The 25,132-nt window shown below is 39.1% G+C and overlaps 1 protein-coding gene across 3 annotated transcripts in view; it reads left to right on the top strand.

Annotated features, from left to right (window-relative positions):
* The window catches only part of erbb4b (erb-b2 receptor tyrosine kinase 4b), a 343,553-nt gene that overhangs the window by 156,899 nt on the left and 161,522 nt on the right, over positions 1 to 25,132 (top strand). For all 3 annotated transcript variants that reach the window (XM_076875129.1, XM_076875130.1, XM_004555522.4), the window contains exon 2: positions 1,720 to 1,871. In XM_076875129.1, coding sequence (XP_076731244.1) covers positions 1,720 to 1,871 — 152 coding nt within the window. The remainder of the gene's footprint in view (positions 1 to 1,719; positions 1,872 to 25,132) is intronic.

Here is a 25,132-nt window from a genome sequence, read left to right on the forward strand (position 1 = left end):
GGTTTAGTTGTGGTTCACTTGGCAGCCAGCACCATCTCAAGCTCATGCAGAGCTTTCGTGGTAGGTCATTAGAAGTCACATTTAAAAAGAAAAGAAAAAATGTAAACATTCTATACATTGCATTAGACAGGTTTCAAAAGTCAGCAGACTTACTGAAGGTCTGCAAATGGGTACGAAAAAGTAAATTTCACCAGACATCACATCATCACATGCCACAATGCCCCTTTCCTCTGATCTCGGTGCTCTGCCTCAAGGGTGCAATAACAGTTTATTACACCTATCTTCACTTTATGACCCACCCCACCACCTGCCCCCACCACTTCCACCCCGCTCCCCTCAAGCCCACGCTAACTGTTATTGAAAACACCCAGGTCTGCTATATATCATTCCTGAGCAGCACGGAATGCTATGCGCAACATAGCTAATCAGCCCCAGATAGAATGGGTATTGTCCAGGTCATAGAAGAATAGCTCCACTTATCTAATATCTGCTTACATGTGGAAGTATTTAAACACAGTTTCATTTGTCTTTTGAGCCTTTGTTGCCCTGAGGTTGAATCTTCTTCTCCTCACATATATCTATTGTGTAATCAATGGAGTGAATAAGAACTATTTTTTCTGCATTGTGCCTGTGTGAAGATAACGGTGTAAATGGGTTGTGGCATATGTTTTGCTAGCAGAGTGGACAGAGTGCAAGTTGGACTGAGAGTGATCTAAGGTATGTGATGGAGACTGCAGTATAGCACATAGTAGGGTGGGATTGAAATGCAAAGCATCAGTAAAGATCTTTTGAGGTGGGTGTGCTCACAGAGAGAGGCTACAGCTCAAGGGAGACAGTGTGACAAGACTCTTGGAAGGACCCACCACCCCTCGGTCACAGTGATGGCTTCACTGCTATCAAGCGTGAACAGGGTGCAGGTGGGAGAAACCACACTGCCATGACAGTGTGTGGAAATGAAGCTAATTCTTCAAAAGGAGCAAATGTCAATGTACATCTGTAACTTGGGCTTATATCAGCAGGTTTGCAAAATGTGCCTAAGTGAAAACACTAAGGCAATACCTTATTGTGAATGTGGCTTATATTTTAAGACTAGTAAAGGAATATAGGTGGGCAGGAACGGCAAATGATGTTTAATTTCATAGGGATTCAAGATTTAGCCACAAACCTCGGGATTTATCTGTTTGTGTCCATGCAGTCATACATGTGTGTTTTAATGTTAGACTAGGGAACACCAGCTGATAGGGCAGATGGCTTGTGTCATCTTGAGTGTGCAAGGTATGTGATGGGTGGAAATGGTCCTGTTTAATTACCTTTAAAGTGAGCAGCGCAGCTAGGTACTAAAGAGCTCTCATCTGCCCTGTAGGCACCAAGGGAAGCTCTAGGAAGGCCTTGTGGTGTAGTGGTTCAGTGGCTGCATCGTGTTACATGGCCAGCTTAGTCACATGACAACACTCTAGATTCTTTGCAGCACAGGTGTGGTGCTGAAAAACAAGCTGTTTATATGTCTTTTCCTAAATTGTTGTCCTTATTTAAATTTCTACATTAAAACCCTTTTATACATACAAAACATTTTATACTTTGTTAGAAATCCAAAATACAGGTTTTAACAATAGCATTGAGGTGTTTTGGGGCAATGTCCAAACCCATCCTCAGTCAAAAAAATGAATGTAGCTGGATTACAACTGACTTATCTCTCTTCTCCTGTTTCTCTTTTCGTAGTATGTGCTGGAACGGAGAACAAGCTGAGCACGCTGTCGGACCTGGAGCAGCAGTATCGCACTCTGAGGAAATACTATGAGAGCTGTGAAGTTGTAATGGGCAACCTCGAGATCACAAGCATTGACCGCAGTCGTGACCTCACCTTCCTCAGAGTAAGGGAAAAAAAACAACATGATACCGTCAACTAATAGACCGCATTTTTTTTGGCACATTTTAAGTGCAAAGTTATAGGCTTCTAGCTTGGAACCACCAAATTTCTTAAAATAGTGCACAAAAATCAACATGAACATTTGAGAAAATATATTTTTATTTGAATAAAATGATATGTGCCTATATATTCTGTTTAAAAGATTCACATATTCCTTTTTGACTAGTAATGCCTATCATCTGTCTTTTTACCTACACAATAGAAATACAAATACTCATTTTTTTCACAAGTTACTGAGTCTAAACTTCTTAATGTGAACTTTGTCTTTTTTTTCTTCTCATATGACCTTGTTACCCAGAGAATGCTTTGTGCTAAGATCTTTTTCTACCAATCAGCACTCGGATTAGTGTCTATCTCACCAATGATAACTAGAGAGGAAAGTTGTTCTAATCAGCGGGTAATCAAACTTCCTCTCTACTCAGCGTGTCTAACTGATTGTATGCTCGCACCATTGTGATCTGAAGCACAGAATAATCAAAATCCAAATAACTTGATCCTTTAAATCTCCTTTTTGATTGAACGTGAATCACAGACTACAGTGAAAAAGTTCCACGGAGCTGGTCATCATTTCATTTTATTTCACTTTTGAGCCTTCAGCTTTAATCTCGAAGATATTTATTATTTTTATTGCTTCATTTTTCATATAATTATACCCAAGACTTGAGCAGGTGAGTCAACTGAATTGGACCATCTAAGAAAAGTATAGTTTTGCAACAATCTAATAGTATTGTTATCAAAAAGAAACACTAGGATACAAAATGTGGTTAAAGACTGTGCTCTAACACTGTGGAAGCACACTCTTGGAATTGCTTACATGAATGCGTTTTTTCACTTTGGTTGAGAGGACACATACAAACTGAGTGTCAGGTGATGGAAGGTCCCAGCTCCACTGAGGGCCAAACTGTAATAGTGCAGTAATTAAGGGTTAGAAGGTGGTAACTGCAGGAGAATTTACAGGAGAGAAAAAAAAGAGAAAACACATGCATTCTGTTTTTTGGTGAAATCAGCTGCTCTTAGTGACCTCTATCAGCCCTTCACTTCTCATGAACACCAACTCAAGACTATGCTGGCTGCGCTCTGCACTACTAACGCATCCAACTCCAATTGATTCCGGTCTATCTGGGGGTCTTGGGAGCTCCCCTGGTGTTACACTAAAGTGCTGACTGCATTAATGGTCCAATAGTGCTGTGTGAATGAACTGGGCTAAGGAGGCTTTGCCAGTGATGTAGTCCTCCAACAAGGCATTCTGTATTTTTTAGATGTTGCTCCTTACTGTGATGATTTAGAAGTTAATACTGCAATATGACATTTTTTTGTAAAAAAAAGTCCTCTGTTTTTTGTATTTAATTTGAATAGACACAAAAACGCCAAGATTGATCAAAGCACCAAAACAAAGTCATTAAGTGTTTTACATCGTGAAGCACAATTCTGATAATGCCCCCTGTGATGCAAAACAAAACGAAGATGATATTAAGAAAGAGGGAGCAATAGATGCAAAAGTGCTACCATTAGACTCCTGCAGAGGTAATGGGCCCCACTGACTTAGATGAAAAACGGTAGTAGGGGGGAAAGATGTGGCTCAAAAACCAAGTGTGATTGTTGTTTAACTACATGGGACCACCATGCACTATAAAACAACATCAGTTCTCTAGTTTAGCCGTGCTTTTTACAATGTCATGTGTATAGGATTACATTGAAGAGTTATTTGTAGATTGAGGTTAAAAGAGCACTAGTACAGAACCCCTTTTTACACGCCTGTATTACACCACCAATCATTTACAAAGCAGTTCCCTGTGGCACTAACTTGCCAGGTTCCTCCACCTTTCCATGGCTTGCAATTAATGTGGGTTAATTGAAGATGCTAATTAGCAATGTGGGGTGCCAAACACCGAGGGAGCAAAAGGGCAAGGTGGAGTATTTATTTTTAGAGAATATTATTATTATTATGATAAAATGCATTATTAACATGCTTCCCGAGGGAGGAAAAAAAAATCACCTTGAGGTAAAGAAGTAGAGAAGTAAAGACAAAACTATTGTGCAGCAGCTTACCATACCACCTGTCTCTGGGAGGTGATTGAAACTGATGCCTGTGCATTGGCTCCTTCTTTTTGAAGATAGCCAAGAGATTGATGGCTGCCTCCCCAAAGCCCCTCAAACAACTTTAGCAGTAAATAGACTCTATCTTCCAAACTGCCTCAACAACTGATGAATCAACGCTTGCACTGTGATTAATAACTGCTTTTCAGCACTGAGGCTTTCTCCCTTCTATCACATATGGACATTTGCACCAACAACCTAGACCGTGAGCTTTAACCACATGCAATTTTTACATTGTCAGTGCTTAAATCCCCATCCCTCACACACACACACAGTAATTCAGTTTCATGTATATAGCGCCAAATCACAACAACAGGCAGACTTTGTACAAGACTTGAATACAAGTCTTTGTATTGTAAGGTAAAGACCCTACAATACAACTGGAAAAAACAACGACAATCTTTGAGTGAGCACTTGATGACACTGGGAAGGAAAAACTCCTTTTTAACAGGAAGAATCGTCAGACTCAGGGAGGGGCAGCCTGTTATGACAAAGTGTGGAAGAGAGCCGGAGATTACAGTTTTTTCTGATTGCTTAAGCACATTTTTTGTAACTATTGGCTAATTTTGCAAAACTCTTCACACAAATAAGAAAACCTGTCACCCAATAATCAAAACATTGTAGTTCTCTTGCAAAAGCGAACACAGCTAGATTAACTCTTCACACCTTCGTAAAAATGGTGTTTCCGTATCAAACAGTACACACAAGCCATCATCTACTAAGCACACAATGCGCCAACTGCACACTGATGGTATGAATACAAAACACATCTGGCTTTTGCTTTCTCTGTGCACAAGGTAGGCTATGTCAGTTTGAGCTCATACTTCTGTCATAGATCCATAAGCATAGAGGGATCCAAACTTCAAGTACTGGTGTTTATTCAAACACATCAAAACAAACACAAGTGTTTATTTCCAAGTATAAGATTATTTGCAATCGCCATAATGACTATATGGGTTACTTGGTCTGCAGTGAACATGCTTCCTCTGCCCCCAGCATCTGGTCATCTAGCAATTCTGTAAAGTAACAATTTCAGTATTTTTACATCAATGGTATTGGTGTGTTTCTCATTGGCATATGGCAGTGCTACAAATCTTTGTGCAAAGTGACTGTACTAACCGATTCTCATTTCAAGATGTCCTTATGGTACTTGCTACAGTGTAGCGGCTCGAGTTAGGCTGGACCCGTTGGCCAGCTACCCTCAGGGTCATTCCACGGTTGATGACATGGTCCACTATTGTAGCTCTGATGTCATCAGCAATTCTATTTCTTACTCTTCCTACCCTTCCTCTCCCCCCTCCTCATCTTCCTCTCCCCCCTCCTCGTCTTCCTCTTGCTCCTCCTTGTCCTTGTCGTCCTCTTCATCCTATTTCTTCACCTCCACGTCCTCTTCCTCGGCCTCCTCTACTTCTCACTCTTTCTGCTCCCTCCATTGTACTCCGCACACACAGCTTACCTGTATTATAGTGCTTAGGCTGATTGCAAAGTGAACTAATTATCTAAGAAAGTTTTGACATGTGAAAGTGTGCCAGACAGTTGGCAAATTAGTGTTAATGATAGCCATACATGTGTATACTTTTGCTAGGAGTGTGTTGGAAATTTGGTAATTGAGTGTTGTGCAGTGAATTGTGCCTACAGTTTTGCAAAGTGTGTGTTACAAAATTGCAAACTGAGTGCAAAGCAGTTTTTGTGCTTTTAGTTTTGCAAACTCAGTGAGTGGTTTTGCTATAAGTCTGAATAGTTTTAGAGATTGTGCTACAGGAATCACAGTTAGGGTTTAAGCATTCAGAAAAAACTGTAATAATAACTAATGATTAAATGTACAGTGGTGTTTAAACACATAGTGACTGACAGTCACATAGTGAAGAAGAAATACTCAGTTCATCAAGCCCCCAGCATGCTAGTGCAGAGTCTGTGTTAGATTTTGGTTTATAGTGTTAAACAGTATTCTCTACCACCAGCATCTTTTGGAGTGTTTTATCCCTACAGTAAAGTTTCAGCACATCCACACTGTTGTGGCAGCCAAACAAGTCACTGAAACACCTTCCCGGTTAAATTCCAATAATTTGTCACCCTTAAAACAAATAACATCCTGTTCCCAGCTGAACATATACTGTGATTGTTTATTGGGTGGATGCAGAAGAAAGCACACACTTTGCATCCTTCTTTTCTCTCATGTCACTTTCTTGTGTGCGCTCACAAACAGAACTGATTATGAAATATTAATTTTTCCTTCTCCTCCTCTCTTCCCAGGCTCAGTAGGAACCCACAACCACACAGTTAGATTGGATTGTTTGTCTTGCCATTGCAATCATTAGTAAACATGTATTTTCTCCCCAATATTAATGCGGTGATCAGCTGCCTTATCAGACTGACAACAGTTCACTGACTTCCCACCTCTTTGCCTGTAGTTGTAAATAAATTATGGAATCATAATTTACAAACGGAACATTTTATATTTCCAACGAGTCTTTGGTTTTCAATAATAACATGTGGTGTTAGGATGACAACTGAGAATCTAGAAGAAGAAAGAAACATGGAGGAAAAAAATTTCAAATAAAGATTTTTCCCTTTAAACTCCATATTTCCATTTCATTTTTATGTAAAGAATGGAAAAAAGAACATATATTAAATGCTGGTATGGCTCATTTTTATACAACAGAAAGTTTAAATACTCCAAGGGACTCCAACTAAATGATGGGGTTGCGCTGATTTATTTTTCCCACTTTTTTACTCCTCTTCATGATTACAGAAGAAAGCCACATAATGTTTTGAAATCTGAAAAATCCATTAATGCTCTTTTACAAATAGCAACCAAATAAATACAAATGTTAAATGTGCTAAATTGATTCTTCAAAAGTTAGAGATGGGGGTTTATTTATGGTCCTATGTCTGTTAACTGATTGATCTGATTAAAGACACCTTGTTAAAGCGTTAGAGTTATTTAAACCTATTAAAACAGTGGACTCTAATTGCTAGTGGATAACTCATCTTGACCAAGGTGGTTAGCAAGAGACAAATTGTTTCTTGGGGATTAAAAATCAATGTCATTTGCGCATAACTGATCTTGGAGCAGTCAAAGGTGATCCACAAGCAGCTTAACTAGTAAACTGTTTCTCTCCATCAAAGAGGACAAGGTTTCTACAGGGTGGGCCATTTATATGGATACACTGTAATAAAATGGGAATGGTTGGTGATATTAAAGTCCTGTTTGTGGCACATTAGTATATGTGAGGGAGAAAACTCCTCAAGGTGGGTGGTGACCATGGTGGCCATTTAGAAGTCGGCCATCTTGGATACAAGTTTTGTTTTTTCAATAGGAAGAGGGCCATGTGACACATCGAACTTATTGGTAATGTCACAAGAAAAACAATGGTGTGCTTGGTTTCAACGTAACTTTATTCTTTCATGAGTTTCTGACCACTTATAAAATGTGTTCAATGTGCTGCCCATTGTGTTGGATTGTCAATGCAACCCTCTTCTCCCACTCTTCACACACTGATAGCAACACCGCAGGAGAAATGCCAGCACAGGCATCCAGTATCCGTAGTTTCAGGTGCTGCACATCTCGTATCTTCACACCATAGACAATTGCCTTCAGATGACCCCAAAGATAAAAGTCTAAGGGGGTCAGATCGGGAGACCTTGGGGGCCATTCAACTGGCCCACAACGACCAATCCACTTTCCAGGAAACTGTTCATCTAGGAATGCTCGGACCTGGCACCCATAATGTGGTGGTGCACCATCTTGCTGGAAAAACTTAGGGAACGTGCCAGCTTCAGTGTACAAAGAGGGAAACACATCATCATGTAGCAATTTCAAATATCCAGTGGCCTTGAGGTTTCCATTGATATAGAATGGACCCACTATCGTTATACCCCATATACCACACCAAACCATCACTTTTGTTGTTCCAACAGTCTTGGAGGGATCCATCCAATGTGGGTTAGTGTCAGACCAATAGCGGTGGTTTTGTTTGTTAACTTCACCATTCACATAAAAGTTTGCCTCATCACTGAACAAAATCTTCTGCGTGAACTGAGGGTCCTGTTCCAATTTTTGTTTTGCCCATTCTGCAAATTCTGTGCGCCGATCTGGGTCATCCTCGTTGAGATGCTGCAGTAGCTGGAGTTTGTAAGGGTGCCATTTGTGAGTAGCTAATATCCGCCGAAGGGATGTTTGACTAATGCCACTCTCCAGTGACATGCGGCGAGTGCTACGCTATGGGTTCTTGCTGAAAGAAGCTAGGACAGCTACTGATGTTTCTTCATTAGTGACAGTTTTCTTGCGTCCACATTTTGGCAAATCCAACACTGAACCAGTTTCATGAAACTTAGCAAGCAGTTTGCTAACTGTAGCATGGGAGATGGGTGGTCTCGTAGGGTGTCTTTCATTGAAATCTGCTGCAATGACCCGGTTACTGCGTTCACCAGATATCAACACAATTTCGATCTGCTCCTCACGTGTTAACCTCTTCGACATGTCAATGGCTGTGAACAAAGAGAAACATGTAAATAACTCATGAAAGAATAAAGTTACCTTGAAACCAAGCACACCATTGTTTTTCTTGTGACATTACCAATAAGTTTGATGTGTCACATGGCCCTCTTTCTATTGAAAAAACAAAAGTTGTATCCAAGATGGCCGATTTCTAATGGTCACCACCCATCTTGAGGAGCTTGCCCCCTCACCAATGTGCCACAAACAAGACTTTAATATCACCAACCATTCCCATGTTATTACGGTGTATCCATATAAATGGCCCACCCTGTACAATGTGCTTCACACACAATACTTTAACCATTGTCAGTTGGATGTGGGCATATTCATATATCTGTCAGAAATGACAGATGCAACAGATCTGATGGTGGATAGTCAAGCTAGCTTTTACAGACAACAACAAACTGCTGCCACAAGATGGCAGTATTTTACATGACGCATTGCAAACAGGCAATACAGAATATTACGTGACCGAATATTGTTCTGAGCATTTAGAATATAGATTACTTTCACTTTGGTAACATTTTGATTGATTTGTATTTTAGATTTCACTGGTCAAGCACAGCTTGGCTTGCTATCCCTCTTGATTGTATATATGTATCTTGTTTCTAAATAATTCCTGCTGTCTACTATTTACATTTTATTCTGACACAGTTGGTGTGGAGCACCCACAGTTTCGCTGTACATGTACAATAACAATAAAGGGCTATTCTAATCTATGCTATTCTATTCTTATGCTGGGTGGCCATGCCCATTGAGTTGGCAAACTCAGAAATCTCTTATAGGTCATGCTATTTAACCTGTCTGTGGTTGCCATGCACCTGCAAGCAGCTTTACATCCCAGCTCTATCCTATGACTCTTAATTTCACACAGTTTCTGTTTTTTATTTTGTTTTTGTTTTGTTTTTTCTCATGTTTGTTTTGTCATTGATGCTTTTTCTGTTCTGGGGTTTTGGTGCTTTCTCTGCCTCCAGCTTTAATTTTAAAATGTGGGGAGGGTTTGCTTTTCCTGTATTTTGGCTTTTACTTCTTCATGTTGAAGAGCAGGAAAGTCTAAAAACAATACAACAAATTACTATAAATGGGCATCATAACCTTTCAACAACAGGGTTTTAACCTTTTAATAGTTTATATGAACAAAGTTACAAAACAGAACTGCTCAAAAAAAGAAGTGTAGACAAAACATTGATTTTTATGTAAAAAAAATTATAAGAATCAATGAAGGAAAGTAAACAAAATACTGGCACATTACTTGTTCTACTTTATGAGTACATGGATTTTATTCAGAGATGTCATGATTTCAATCATAGGCCTCTCTGGTAAAAGTGAAGAAGTGATCTGAGCATGTTGAATGGTTAGATTGCAATAAAATATTACATTCTCATTCGCATATTTAACATGTAACATATCAACCAAAATATCTATCTATTCTCTTAACTACTTATCCAATTAAGGATTGTGGTGGGGCTTGAGCCCATCTCAGCTGTCATAGTCTTGGAGGTGGGATTGAACAGATGGGCTCCACCATGACAATATACTATCAACATGTTGCAGTGCCCTGATTTTGTAGAATCAATAATCCAGGCCCCAGTTCCTATCTGATCAGATGTAAACAAATCCATCCGTCCGTTTCACTAAGTATGAAAAAGATTATGTGGCCAGATTACTCTCGGGTCTTAACTGTCTAAATGTTTTATCATCGGATGAGTCATTTAAACTAATTAGGAAATAATGGTGTGATGGTTTATCATGAAGTGCTTATTAAATACAGGTGTGCTCATTTCTTCGCTGTTAACCGAGGAATAGTATTTATGGTTGAAAAATTACTTATTACATCTTTTGTCTCATGCATTATTTATTCTACTTCTCTGTTTCTCTTCGTGGAGCTACATGATAGACCGTAGCTAGTTTAACAGGTATTAAAAGTGTATATTTCAGAGCGGCCAATTTCATCTGAAATAGTAGGCAAACACAGGTGTTACTAATCACATTAATTAAGCCTTTGTACCTAAACAGAACAGAGCATTCATTAATGTCATTAGTAACACCTGTGTTTACTACTGTGCAATAGGTCTGCTGGCATTACAAGAGAGAGAACAACTCGTGCTATTTATTATACCCTGTGACTATAAAAATTAGCCCATGCGCCTTGAATTTCAGTGCACATCTCTGATGCACTCATCTCAAACCAGTCTTCACAACCAGAGCTCAATGAAGTCTGTTGCATACAATTCATGACTGATTACTGTTGATGCTTCCATCCATTATATTTTTACCTGGTGGCTCATTCTTACTAACTTACTGCAATTTAAAGCAGCATGTATAAAGTTTTGATTTTTAATTGCTAATCCCCTTGCATTTGTAAGCAGAATCCCTTTCCTGCACACAATCCCTGTCTTCTGACATCTTCCTTCATACTTCTTTTTGACTGGCATATTTGTCCCTCAGGCTCTGTCCCTGCCCTCCCCAGCTTCCTAATTTTTGATGCACTGTTAGATGAGTGCAGATTACGATGGCCCCCTGCTCCTCACCAAACTCCTTCAATATTAATGAAGACTGATGAAGTGCTAGGGAGCCCCTGTCTTTCAGCCCCAACCTAGATTGGATTGACAATTGCAATTAGCGTCTCCTGAAGTTCATTTCCATCACTTTAATTTGACACGAGGAAGGACAGTGTGGGGTTGGAATTGAGACCATTCAGGGAAAGAAGTCCCGAGGAGAAAGGTTGCCAAGGAAAAATAATGTACAGGAGTTTGACCAGGAACTAGTTTGAAAGCTACACAGGGAGAAAGGAAACACAAGTCCCTAGAACTTTTTTCACATATGTCTCAAATGATTTTCTATAGCTTACTTTTACATTTTTTTCCCTTGCTTTTTGTCATGTACAGCAGCAACCAGAGGGAACTCTGTACTAGTCATATCCACCTTCATACCTGGAAGCTAGGTCTAGGTTGTGATCTCCACTATGCAGTTCCTGCTATCACCAATAAAGTTCAGTATGCTTTTTACTCTTTAGCAAATCACACTATTTCACTTTCCACATTTCCTCTCTCACCTGCAGCAGTCACCAAATGGATCGCTTGTCAGTGCATATGGGAGAAAGATGAATGTGTGCGATATGGGGACAGCGGGACTTGAAAATGAATGACTCCCCATCCTTGTGCGGAAGCAAAAGAAGCAGGAGTTGATAGGCAGAAGTTGATGATGTGTCATGTTTATGTCTTTCCGTGCACGTTGTTGTTGTGTGTATGTCCATATGCATTAAACGGCATATGTCGCTTCGACTGATACGAATTGGGAAATCAGAAAAGTTTATCTTTAACATACTGACATTCATTTTAAACCCTCATTCCCACAAATTGACTAAAGCAAATGATAGTATGTGTGTCTGCAAGTTTGTGTTTATGCATGCTTGTACACCTGCACAGGGTTAAAATAAGCCTCACTGTTCGACTGACACATACATTTTTTCGTTCATCTTCCCACTCTTGGTTTGCCGATATCGTTTTCTTCCCATGTCTTTATGAAATGATCCAAACTGATATAACTGCGAAGTAACAGAAATGTAGAGGTTGAAATGTCAGATGTTTGAAAAAACAAAGAAAGAAAATAAAAACCTCTCTCTACGAGTTGTGTTTGCCATTCCTTAAATTAGCCACTACACACTTTTCCATTAGTACTGACCTGTAGATTCCTGCAGGGCAATAAGAACTGTGCTGACCTATTTTATAATGCGAGTTACTTAAAAAAAAAAAAAAAAAAAAAAAAGGAAACCTGCACTGAATCATCAGGATACTGTTGCCCTCAGTGTGGGAAAGCTTTAAGCATGTTAAACATTTTGCCTCTGCAGACTTGCATTGCATCTAATAAAGAAACAAACCTTATCCATGTTCTTGTGTTCACTATTTTCTTATAGCAGTATTTTTATTACACTACAACTGATATGGAAGTAGTGATTATTTTCCCTTTTGCTTAATCTAAGTGTTTTCAAATGAGCATTACCACTGAAAATCTTATTCAGCATTAGGCCTTAGTGGCCAGATGTTGCATAGCATTTAAATTAATGTAAAACTCATAACGTATATTTTTATGTCCTGTCAACACCCTGCCTTCCTTCTTTCCCTTCAACATTTAATTTGTGAACGTGTATGGGTAGTTTTGCATCCCCATCCTTTATTGTTGCAAGCTATATGTAAAATGGGACTTTTATTGGGGCATGGAGTAGGACAAAATGTTTCTATTGATAGATGGAAACACGCTAACACCAACAGTCTGAGAATCAGTATGACAGCAGCGAGATCACTAATTTAATGTAATATCACCCATAAGCATTCGCTCCTGAAACATTGTGTCTTAATTTGTTTACATCTTGCCAAATTGATAGCACTGAAAAAGTCCCTGGTTAGCTATTGGCAGCTAGTGTTGATAATGTACCCATGAATATATAAACAATTATCACTTGATTATCTTGTAAACCTGATGATACTCCAGCAAGTTTTGAAATGTCACTGGAGATAATGATATCCTCGGGAAATTCATGGCACGCAGAGTCATACTAATCATACTAATACTTATTTCCTGTTTGTCTGTTGTGATTTGTCTTCACTGGAATTAAAACGAGCATCATCTGTGACTCAAAACGACCTCACACAGCATCCTCATGTTTCTTCTCTGTTCTGCCCTTTGTGCCTTTATATGCAACTCTACACGGGGCTCTTTTTTTTTTTTTTAAATCTGTTTGTTCGTCAACTTCCATGTTTGCATTTATTTTATCATGCCAGATACCTGTATCTATTGCAAACCAAATGACCTCATTTCCAGATGCTTAAATTGTGGAATGATGTGTTAAATTACATAGTAGCGCTCGGAATATTTCATTTCCCCATCTCCCCCAATAAAATACAAATTAGACTTTCCTTCATCCTTACTCTATTGTGATTGAATGGTAATCTTCAGAGTGTATAGGGTTAAATATATCTAATTGTAATGTCTCCTTTGCCATGCATCACCAGACTAAAGCAGTAGCTTCCAGTCATTTAGAAGCTACTGCTTGAACTGCAAGCTGTCTTGGATTAGATGGTGTGGAAGATGCATGAGACTTTCTCACTGCACACACACACACACACACACACTGTCACACCAGAGGTGATAGTTCTTATCATAACATAGCAGTGCCACACTGAATAGAGAGGCAGTCGAGAGGAGAAGCAAACTGGGCTGTGACAATAGCCCACCCTGCTTCTCTGATGCCTTTCAAACTTCATATCTGCCTCCCTCTGCAACTTGCCTAAAAAAAGAAGTGAATGATATGGACCAGCTTCTCAGGAGGATCGAAATCAATTTCTACCCACTGCGACTTAGATTGGGGAGTCCATTTGAATGGCTAGTGTTAAGATGGGCAAAGTAAAATTGCTCCTCTGGAACCGGTCTCCGTCCTTGTTTAAATAAGAAAAAGAAAACTTAATTGATAACAGTATTTATTGAAAACAACCAGCAGCACATGTAATCCTGCCTGGTTTTATTTACACCCCCAACCTCAAACACACTTACATTATACCTGCCATCATAAGTTTATGCATGCTAATAAGGGACCGTGTGGTTTTGCCTTGTTGTTGTAAGACAATACCTTCTCTCTGCCTGTTTGTCACGCTCTTATTATTTTGGTTGCTCAAACTTTTTAAACCACAATCTCCTGCTGGTTACACTGGACACATTAACAGCATGAGTTACTATTGAAGTGGGCTTACTTATTCTTAATCTCCACATTTCCTGAGATTGCTGCCATCTAATATACACTAAGACCTTTTTGTGTATTTTGTGTTGCTTTCAAAGAAAGACAATACATTTCAGATAAATTAAAAAGCAGTATCAACAAATACAGCAAATATGTTATGCAACAACCATTATTTTAGATTATTTTACATGGAATACATATAAACATCACATTGTACTACATAAATGGGCAGGTTGGAGTAAGATGAAGCCTTGGTTTAGTAAAGGCTGTTGGTACACCCAGGAGGTTTATAATACTTCCCTGCATTTAAAAGTGTGTCCCATTAACTCTGTCACTATGTTAATGTGAAACGCTATCATCAGGTGTTATTCCAAAAGACTAAATTTCCTGCTCTTCCACCTTTAATTCTCAAACCATACATGCATTTTTTTTCATACACAAGTTTGGTAAAAACAAAACTAAAACAAACAAAACTAAAACAAACAAACACAAAAAAAGAAACCCCCAAAATGTATTGAAATCAGTATTATACTTTTAAGTTTTTTAATGTGAAGTTACTTTAACTCATTGTTAAGTTTACATTAGAGAGTTTTACTAACTCTCATTTTACTCCATTAGATGTCATTTGTAATCTTTTATTTTTAAAATCCCAAATCATTTATCTGTTTATTTGTTTAGTAAGCATTTAATAAAAGATGATAGTCATAATTGGATAAATAAATACACCACTACTGATAACCAACAATAATACGCCCTTGACTTAATTATAAGAGCACATAATGTGGGTTTAACTGATTTTGTTTGTTTTTGTTTGGTTATTAATTTCTTTATCTATTTGTCTATCTTTATTGTTAGTAGTAAGTACAAAAGTAAACAGTAAGAAATTGCAGCAAATATAAGAAATTAAAACCTATTTAAAGAAGATATGATCTATGAAATATTAAGTCTCACATGCAATGAGATGAGAGCTGTTTGTTTTTGTGCACCAAATTAATTGACAAACCATAGCAGTGACATTCTCTCTCTGTGTCTCCCTCTCTGTCTTTGACTGAAACATTAGTTAAGAACAGACACTGGGCTTTTGTAGGAACATATACCTACAGACCAGCCCCAGTAAATTCCCCTCTTTTGCTTCCATATCATTACTTTTCTGTACCATTACTCATGCAAAATGCCAGCCTTCTGTACTGAGCACAGGTGTTACCGTAGATGTAAATCTGAGGAATTGCAGAATCTTTCGGTGTGGACATGATAAATGTGGAATGTTTAATCAGATTATAGCTGCGATTTTGAGTACACAAGTTAAGTTAGTTAATTTTCGCTCCAACACTCCACTCCAGCTTCCTACATTTAAATTTAAACTGAGACTAATAAGTACTCAGTATCTTAACCACCAAAGCCGTATTCCTGCCGAGTCCAGTCAACAAGAGCTACACACATTAATCACGTTACCTGAATATCTTATTTACCCACTACACTCCTGTATTAATTTCTCCTCTTTTCACTTGTGTTCTATATGTGCAAGTGTTGCTTCCCTTTCCATTTACATCACTGCACTCTTCTGCCCCCTCCCCAGAACTCCTTGCACTAACTACTAAATGTTTGAATAAAAACTCATTAGAATTACATAGCCATTTAGCTAAGTGACACGGGGTGTAATTGCACCATCCATCAATTGCAATGTAATAACACACTCGGAGGAGCTAAATGTTTATTAGCCGTCAGACAATTTCACCAGTGGGTTTTGGGAACAAGTAGCCAGAGGCGATCATGTGGGGTGGCCTTTGGTGTTGTGGGAGGGGAGGCTGAGAAAGGGGAAAGCCAAATTGACTGGGAAGTGATGGCAACAAACTATCAAAGACAGACAAAGTATCACTCTGTTGCTGGTTACACTTAAACAGTTAAACATACAAAAATATTAAGACAGTATGTTTTGGATGCACATCAGTGATATCTGATGTGTTCACTCTCTACAAATATGCTAACAAACTATGTGACTTGTTTTTATCTTTATATATTTTTTACATTTTCAATATAAATTTTGCGAGATGATGATCAATGTGAAAAACCTTCTGGAGTATATTGTCACTTTTAAAAAATATTTAAAATTTAATTGAGTTACAGAAGGACTGTTGGTGCATGTTTCACCCTTGAACCTCAAATCACATTCTTCTTAATTTTTGTGTAATTGGTGGTTTTACTGCCCTTCAGGCATTCAGTCATTGGCTTTTCAAAGCTACTTTACGCCTTTATCGACACTCATTTTTGGAGCTTTACTTGTTCACTGGCCCTGATCTGATTGAGATGACCTGGATCTTTTATAAATAATTCTCACTTGATTATATCCTCCTTGTGTACTCTCTGCCAGTCAGTCAGTCAGTCTGCCAGTGATGGCACCTCTGGTGTGTTTCACTGTTCTGTAGGCATCTTCAGCATGTCTCCTCCACATCATTGTCTTCTGTGTGTCAGTGGAGTCATGCTCAGCTTGTTTTACAACATATGTCCTGTTTCAGCCACTCTCACTTGGTGGGCTCTTGCTTGGTCAGTCAATGTGGGACTTGTTTGTGCTGGGAGGGCGGCAAATAAGGAGTTTCATTATTTGGGCCGAAATAGAGACAAAGCCTGCTATAGCCAAGTCTAGCTCTTGCCCATGCAACATTTCCATTATGTCTTCCAAAAGTACAGCTGTGTTATCTGAGGAGGAATCACAAAGGAAGCCAAGAGCTTAGACACAAAAGTGACAGAGGTGGTGGGTGATAAAAGGTTTGTGTTTGGGGGGGGGGGCTCCGAATGATTCAGATACTTCCTCTAAGTAGATGAGAGAATAACTTAATTGCTCATTGAGTTGATGACAGTGTTTTATGCAGATAATATCCCTTTGCATGACAGTGCCATAGTGCAGATAAAGGAGCGGCAAAAGAGAAGGGGAAGAAAGGAGACTGAGTGTATAGAAAAGAGAAACATAAAGAAAAAGAGCAAGAGATAGAAAATTAGAAAGAGAGTCTCTTTTAGTATAATTGCAGCTTTTACCATGAAATGAATGCATTGTGTAGAGCTAACGGTGCCAGCTCCACCCATGTGAGCCATCGTGTCTTTATCACTAATGGACCAGTGACTACTACTGTAATTACGTAGGCTTTTGTCTAGCCCTTTGCACAACTATCTTGGAAGCGAAAATTGGTCTGACTTTTATGGCTCTTTTACTGACATCTACGGTATATCGGCAAGCTCTAAAAAGAGGACAAAGCAAAAGAGCCATGCTAATAAAGAGAGAGGGGTAGAAAAGAGGTAATAAAGCTAAGATGGAGAGAAAGGTCATACAACAAGTTGGATTAATATTTATGATGATTTCTCAGGTTAATGACATTTCATATTTAGTCAGGGGCACCATAATTGAAGATAATGCAGACAGACCAATTTAATTCAGCACTGGCGAGTTTCTCTATTGTAACACCACACCTGTTACTAAACACCAGGCCCAAATTGTAGAATGGATTAAAAGTGCTTACACTAATGTACAGCATGCTACCCTTAGCTTGCTCATTTAACTGCTTAAGCAGTATGACAGCATAACTTCTGAGCTGAATCGTTAGTTAATTCAATTGTTTTATGGGAGAAAAGAGAAAAGGGGACTGTGTATAAAAATGAGTGCAATTCCAAAATATATCTGCGCAAGTCCTCAGTCATCCAGGACATTGTAGCCTTGAAGCCAGCTAGACTTCTTTAGGTTTGTGAAGATGTTTTGCCTGTCATCCAAAAATTCACTAGGTACTTCAGTTCTAAAATAGCTATTGAGGTCAGCTGAGGCAAAATGTGAGTAAGGGTTGAAACACCTAGGAAGGAATCTCAAGACTGCATTGTAGGTGGCTGATAGGTAGTGTCGTAAGCCACCACCTCTCAGAGATGAAGAGCCTCTGGAATGATAGATAAAACTTCTTTTTAAGCATTAAGGATTCCTAAAGAGCAAACTGAGACTTCACTTATGATTTCTTGATTGTTTGAAAATCCACTGTCGTTGTGCACCAATACAAAAAGGAACTGTAACTGGACAAATGTTTATGGATCTATCCGTTTCTGACAAGAACTGACATATACTCAGTACCAGACCTAGTGTTAGAGCAAAGTTAGCTGTTAGACGGGTTAGTCAGCCAATCTTTCAGCCATGAAATCTGATAAAGCCCTAAGTTGGCCATTCATATCATTGAATTCCAGCCAGGTTCAAGTCTGTCAGGCTTGCACTTTCCTAGAAGGGGAGAAACTCAGTGAGGTAGATGAAAACAATCACATTGCATTGGAACTCTTAAAACCACAGAGAATATCTCTACATCTTTTTTTCTCTTTGTGATCTAGTTAACTTTTCACCACGTCGTACTTAAGGTACTCATACAGGATATGTCCATTAAAACAGTTTAAATATTCATCACTCTGTAGCCCGGTAACGGTTCCCAACTTGTTCTCCCATGCCCATTCTGCACAAGAATAAACTTTTCAGAACTCCAGTTCTCTCACAAAGGTACACAAATACATTTATGCATAGCTATGTAGTAAGTTGGCACTGCTTCTGTCTCCACGGAGAAAACATTATCTCTATAGATCATCTCCAAAATTATGAAAAAATTAAGTTGCAAGTCTTGAAAGGAAAAGAAATACCAGTTACTTTAAATTCGATTGTTTAATTCTAAAAAGTCTAAAGCACTGGACTACACAAGAGACCTTTCTCACCAGCATTGTGAGAATCCTTGTAGAGCACAGATATAACAGTACAGACTTAATCACCAATGGAAATGAAGGTACATTATATTCTTTGCAATTCCCAAATGAGGATGTTACTGGCGCTGCTGTCACATTTTAACTGACCAAAGCATCAGCTGATCCAGTGTTTCATTAAATAGTTTTGCTACGGTCTATTGAGTCTTTACACAGCCGTTACAAGAGCCTGGTCCACAGAGCCGGCAATAAGCCGGAGTAGTTTCTGTTGCGTGTTGGGCTCTGCCAGGGCTGCCCTTTGTCACTGATTCTATTCATAATTTTTATGAACAGAATTTCTAGGCATAGCCAAGGGGTGGAAGGCTTCCACTCCGGTGGTCTCAGACTCTCATCTCTCCTTTTTGCAGATGATGTAGTTCTGTTCGCTGCTGTTCGGTGACCTCCAGCTCGCACTAGAGCAGCTTGCAGCCAAGTGTGAAGCAGTGGGAATAAGAATCGCCTCCAAATCTGAGGCCATGATCCTCATCCGGAAAAGTTTAGGAGTTCGGCCGGCCAGGAGGGGTTCAGAGTAGAGCAGGGGTGTCAAACTCAAATACACAGTGGGCCAAATTTCAAAACTGGAACAAAGTTGTGGGCTAACATTAATATTTATTGAAAAAAAAATCTTCCTCCAGATATAAGAATGAATCTTTTCTTATGGACTCAAACAAGTTTAGCTGAAAAACTGAATATGGAACAAGCAAAGCTTAATACTAAACAATATATATATTAGCTGTATAATACCAGTAGGCCAGCTCTAATAGTAATTTGGTATGGCTTCGCGGGCCAAATGTAATTAGGCTGCGGGCCAAATCTGGCCCGCGGGCCAGAGTTTGACACCTATGGAGTAGAGCCACTCCTCCTCTACATCGAAAGGAGACAGTTGAGGTGGTTTGGGCATTTGACAAGGATGCCTCCTGGGCACCTCCTGGTCGAGGTGTCCTGGGCACCTCACCCAGGAGACCCCACAGTACACCCTGGACACGCTGGAGAGATTATAGCTCTCGATTGTCCTGGGAATGCCTTGGTGTTCCCCCGAACAAGCTTGAGGAGGTTGCTGGGATGAGGGAGGTCTGGGCTTCTCTACTCAGGCTGCTGTTCCACGACCCGGCCTTGGATAAGCAGAATAGAATGGATGGATGGATAAAGCCTCAGCAAGAATATTCTAATTTTATCTGCGCTTCAGTTGCTATAATTAACTAAAACCGAAAGCTCTCTACTATAAAGACATTTTGATTTCTTAACTAAAGTCCTGTACGTTTTTTTTTTTTTGTAAAGGTATGTGATAATCCAAGTTACTTACTAGAATGAAAACAAATAATTGCCACTAGCAGCTTTCTTGACTAGCAGTATTACATGTCCCTCAGTACCGTGAGAATTAAGTTTTACTTACTGCAAACACAATATGTAACATTTGTTTTATTGCTGAATGTGATCCGTAAGCAGCACGCAGGGAGTCACATCTATTCACTACCCTGCTCTAATTCTACCATAATACTTTAGCATCTTAATTAAACATGATTGTTATCTGGGTTTGTTTAATTCTCTAGAAACACTGATGGGTATTGCTGCCAAATATAACTCCCAGGAGTGGATGGAGTCACTCAGTTATGTGTGTGTGTGTGTGTATGTGTGTGTGACAAAGCGATAGAGTAAGAGAGGGGGAGAGAGAGAGGGAACAGCCAAGTGGGTCAGAAAACTGATTTCTGGGTTCCCTGTGGAGACAGCAAGACCTTTATCTTCAATTTCACAGATTTCCTCTGTGGTCAGAATAAGAGGCCACATCACCTATTTCTCTTCCACTCTTATACTTGTTTTATTGGGCCATCCCTTAACTCAGACAAGTCAAAAGAACAGATATAATGGGGGTTTATTTATGTAGTTTTTGTTAGACATGTCTCGCTGGCCTTTCGTTCTCTGTCTTTATTGATACTTATTTGAGCTTTCATATTTTTGATATCACCTGCTGTCTGGTATTTCTGTTTTAACTTAAACATACATATATTGCCCTTTCACAGTGAAATTTCAGTATTACAGAACATTAAAGTGCAGTATATTTTTGCAGTATATTTGTCCCTGATACACATAATAACATTGCATGCTACTGCTACTTACTTTGTATAACACTGTAATATCATCAAACTGATCAATTATGTTTTTGAGTTACACACTATGAATTGCTTATCATCTTAAATATTCTTCACAATTACCATCCAGTGCAGCACACAGTGCAGTAAATAATGAGACACACCTGGTCATTAAATGTTTACCTCTTTTAAGCTATTAAATGATAAACTAACACATGTGGAGTTGTATAGTATGGATGGATGGATGGATGGATGGATGGAGTTGAAGAGTGGGCAGTATGTGCATGGATGAAAGCTTTGTGCTTTACTGGTAGCCAGGTTGATCAAATAGTAACACACAAAGATTTTCATTTAAGATGCGTTCCTTGCTTAAAAACAAAAAACATACTCCCATGTTCACTACCCAAGTGAAGGCTTAGTAGTTAGCCTCAGCTGACTCTAGCAGCTTTAACAATTGCCAAATGACATCACCTTAAACCAGGCACAGACACTACAGTGTATTTTCTTTTTCTTCCCTTTTTTTAATCTGTTATTATGGCCTCTGTGTCAAATTAGAGTTATACAATCATATGACTCAGAATACTGTAGGGTCTTTACCTTACAGAATGAAGTGCCTTGAAGTGACTGTTAATGTGATTTGGTGCTATATAAATAAACCCAAATTTGACTGAATTGAATTGAATCTTGCCTTTTGGTGACTCACAAATATGACAGATGAATCATCGTGCTTGCTGCCTTGTATGACAATTTCCAGGGAAAAAATGGAAACTGACAAAAGCAACTGAAGTGGTATTCAGCTGCTATTCACTTTTACAGTTCCATCTTGCTAAGAGGTGTTTAACATAAGGCCCAAGGGTCAAAATTGGGCCAACAAAGACTCCAAGGTGGCCAGCTGGACAGTTTTGGAAAATGTGGAGAACATAAATGTATGGATTTTTAATAATATTTGTATAGGATTTACAGCTTTTCCTTCCAATAAAGCCCTCTTCCACAGCCGTTCATTCTACACAAAAGAAAACTTCATTTTGTTCACCTTCTGACATTTTTAATAATCAGCAAAAACTTTTTTTCTATAAACACGGGGCAGTCTGGGCAGCGAGCTACCAGAACATCTTCTAGAATTTTCCACGTATATCATGTAGAAAAACTGAAAAGTCCTGTTTAAATTGTACTTCTTATACTAATATATCTCATTGATTGAATGTGTAGTGAAATAAATTCTTTTGATGTTACGCTTACATTTGTCCACAGTGCAGAAAAAAAAGTTTGGACTCTGTGCTTTTATGGGCCAGCCTTACAGGGAACCATCATGGTAGACATGTTGGTCTTTCAGTAGCAAAAAAGAAATAAGTATGGATCCAAAATAATAAGGACATGAAGGATCAGTGAGAAATAGTTCAAATTACAGATTTTTGTTCCTAAACATATAGAGAAGTAAAATGGATGACATCAGCATGGTTAGAGCCTATCGTGAAGCATGAAATCTTTTTTTTTTACTAAGCGTGATAGCTGTTTGATGGATAAAGTGCTGCATTAGGTGACCTCCACAATCACCCATCCTAAACCCAAATGCACTGCACTCTCATTGCACTGTTGCACTCTAGTTGTGCCTTCAGTTGAAATCATGGCAAATTCAGCAAATAAATGGAACCTCCAAAGATTGATTCTGTTCATCTGGACGTAGCGTTTTGTGGGACAGATGTTTCGTCACTCAGTGACTTCTTCAGTCCCAGCTGACTGCAGGTTTCCCCAATCTTATAACCAGTACATTTGCATAATGACTGAAACCAGCCCACTGACTGAACAATGGGCTGGGAGGTCAGTTCCTTAATCGATTATGCAAATGTACTGTCTATAAGATTGGGAAAACCTGCAGTCAGCTGAGACTGAAGAAGTCACTTGGATGAGTGACGAAATGTTTCTCCCACAAAACACTACGTCCAGATGAACAGAATCAATCTTTGGAGATTTACTTACCTGGATGATTGAGCATGCATCAAGACAAATAACTGGAAGCAATGATATAACAATGGCATTGTCTGTATGGGAAATTAACATACCAGTAAAGGCCCTGCTAAAACAGACAAAAAGCGCAGTTGCAGTTGCCATGGTTGATAGTTGAACTACTGTGATAATGTCTTTGATTTACTCAAAGAAAGCAGCTTTGCAGGTGGATGATAAGTGACTGTAAACAAGTTGAGATTGATTGTAATTGCTGCCAGTGTTTTCATGACACATTATGTAAACAACACATTATGTAACCAACACCATCAACTTTTAATACTAACAGATCTTAGCACAATTCCTATCCTGGATAAGGGGATCTACAAATTCCCATACTGAGATCTCACCTTTAACGTGGCCACTGCCTCTTCTACTCCTGTCCTCCTGAATTTATTGAGCCGCGAGGCCCATCAACTTTTATTAGCTAATAATGCTGTTAGGGCCATTAAGTGTGGCCAAGACTCACCCAGAGCAACACTTAACAGTCCCTGTGGGGTGCTACTTGAGGACTGAAGTAACAGGACCACACTGTGACAACCCCACTGCACCGACGTGTCTGAGCAGATTTCTAATTTGATGTTGCTAAGACCAGCGCAGCTCCCCCAGAGGGTGATTGGTATGTCACTTAAATGCAGCAAAAACGCAAATATTCACTGTTTTAGATAAAACAGTGATTGCCCTTTCCATTTTGAAATTTCTTAGAAGGAAGGCTATAGTCCACCCAAGGATTCTACAATGTGAGAGCTGTTTCTCATATGTACACAAATGCAAGTGAAAACAACAAACACCCTGTAATTCTTACTTTTAGATAATTTCTAGGCACCTATAGGATTGCCCTGAAGCTTCTTCAAAGATGCCTAGAACTCACTTAGGGACTGACTATTTTCTATGCTTCTGTGGACTGCAGATGATTTAAAGATCCTGCCGGCACTCTTTAGATTGCTACACTAAAATAAGGGCATAATGGAGCCTGGTTACTCCCATAGCCGTGGGTGTTGTTTTTGTTGTGTTGTGCTAGGTCCAAACTCTTAGAGAATGGTTAAAGGATGGCCCCTGTAGATCAAAGCAAAAATATAATCAACTGTGAGAGAGAGAAAGACCTCTACTTTATCATGTCTCTTTGCTCAGGGCTGAAAACGGACTGCTGCTGAACTAAGAGTTGATAAAGAGAAAGAAAAACGGAGGGTACAGTATGTGTTCTGTGCTTGGTTTTAGAAATAGGTCATGTGGTCTGTTTTGATGAGTCACATGGCCAACACTCATTTAAAAATTAGGTTCATTTTAATAGTGCAGGTTGTTGTGCAAAAGGATAATGAGATTTTTCAGTCACTCAAAGAATATCCATTTCGTATATATATTTATTCACACAAGCCTGATTATTAGAATCGTAGACAAATGCAAAAGTTAAAGTAATAATAATTTTAAAAAAGATGGTTAATGGGTTAAGTTGCTGTCAATATTTCCAAAGTAGGAATTTATTTTGAGTGTCACTGCAATTAAATAATTAGCACCTCAGCAATAATGACATTTAGAGCCTTCTACTTTCATAACCTAAAATTTTCGATTAACGAGCTAACCATGGGCTACAGGAGTACCTACCACCCCAGCACCCTCCTCCCACACATCCTTGTAGGGAAGTGTGGGCAAGTGATTACTCTCGGATTAAGACTTGCCTTACCGGGAGATATGTGTGGCATAATTAAATAATGGCTGCCTCACCCGAACAGTCCCAATGCATATGGGCTTCCCAACGTCGTCGGATCAGCACAATATTAACCATGACACAGGCGTAACCAGCCCGGTAATTAATGCAGTGAATCAATTACAAATTAGTCAATTTGGAGAATTCCCCACTGGAGTCCACTCATTACCAGTGCTCTGATGGAGTCGCAAGTTTTTCTCTTGGGAAGTGGTGTCACTTCATTGCTCTCATTTTCTATCTGTCTTTATCTCTTTTCTGAAGGTAGGCTTCGGAAGACAAATGGAGGATGAAATTGATGCTGCCTGTTGCTTAGCTTTGCATTGCAATTTAAAAT

The sequence above is a fragment of the Maylandia zebra genome, linkage group LG16 (assembly GCF_041146795.1).
Source record: "Maylandia zebra isolate NMK-2024a linkage group LG16, Mzebra_GT3a, whole genome shotgun sequence".
NCBI classification, from domain to species: domain Eukaryota; kingdom Metazoa; phylum Chordata; class Actinopteri; order Cichliformes; family Cichlidae; genus Maylandia; species Maylandia zebra.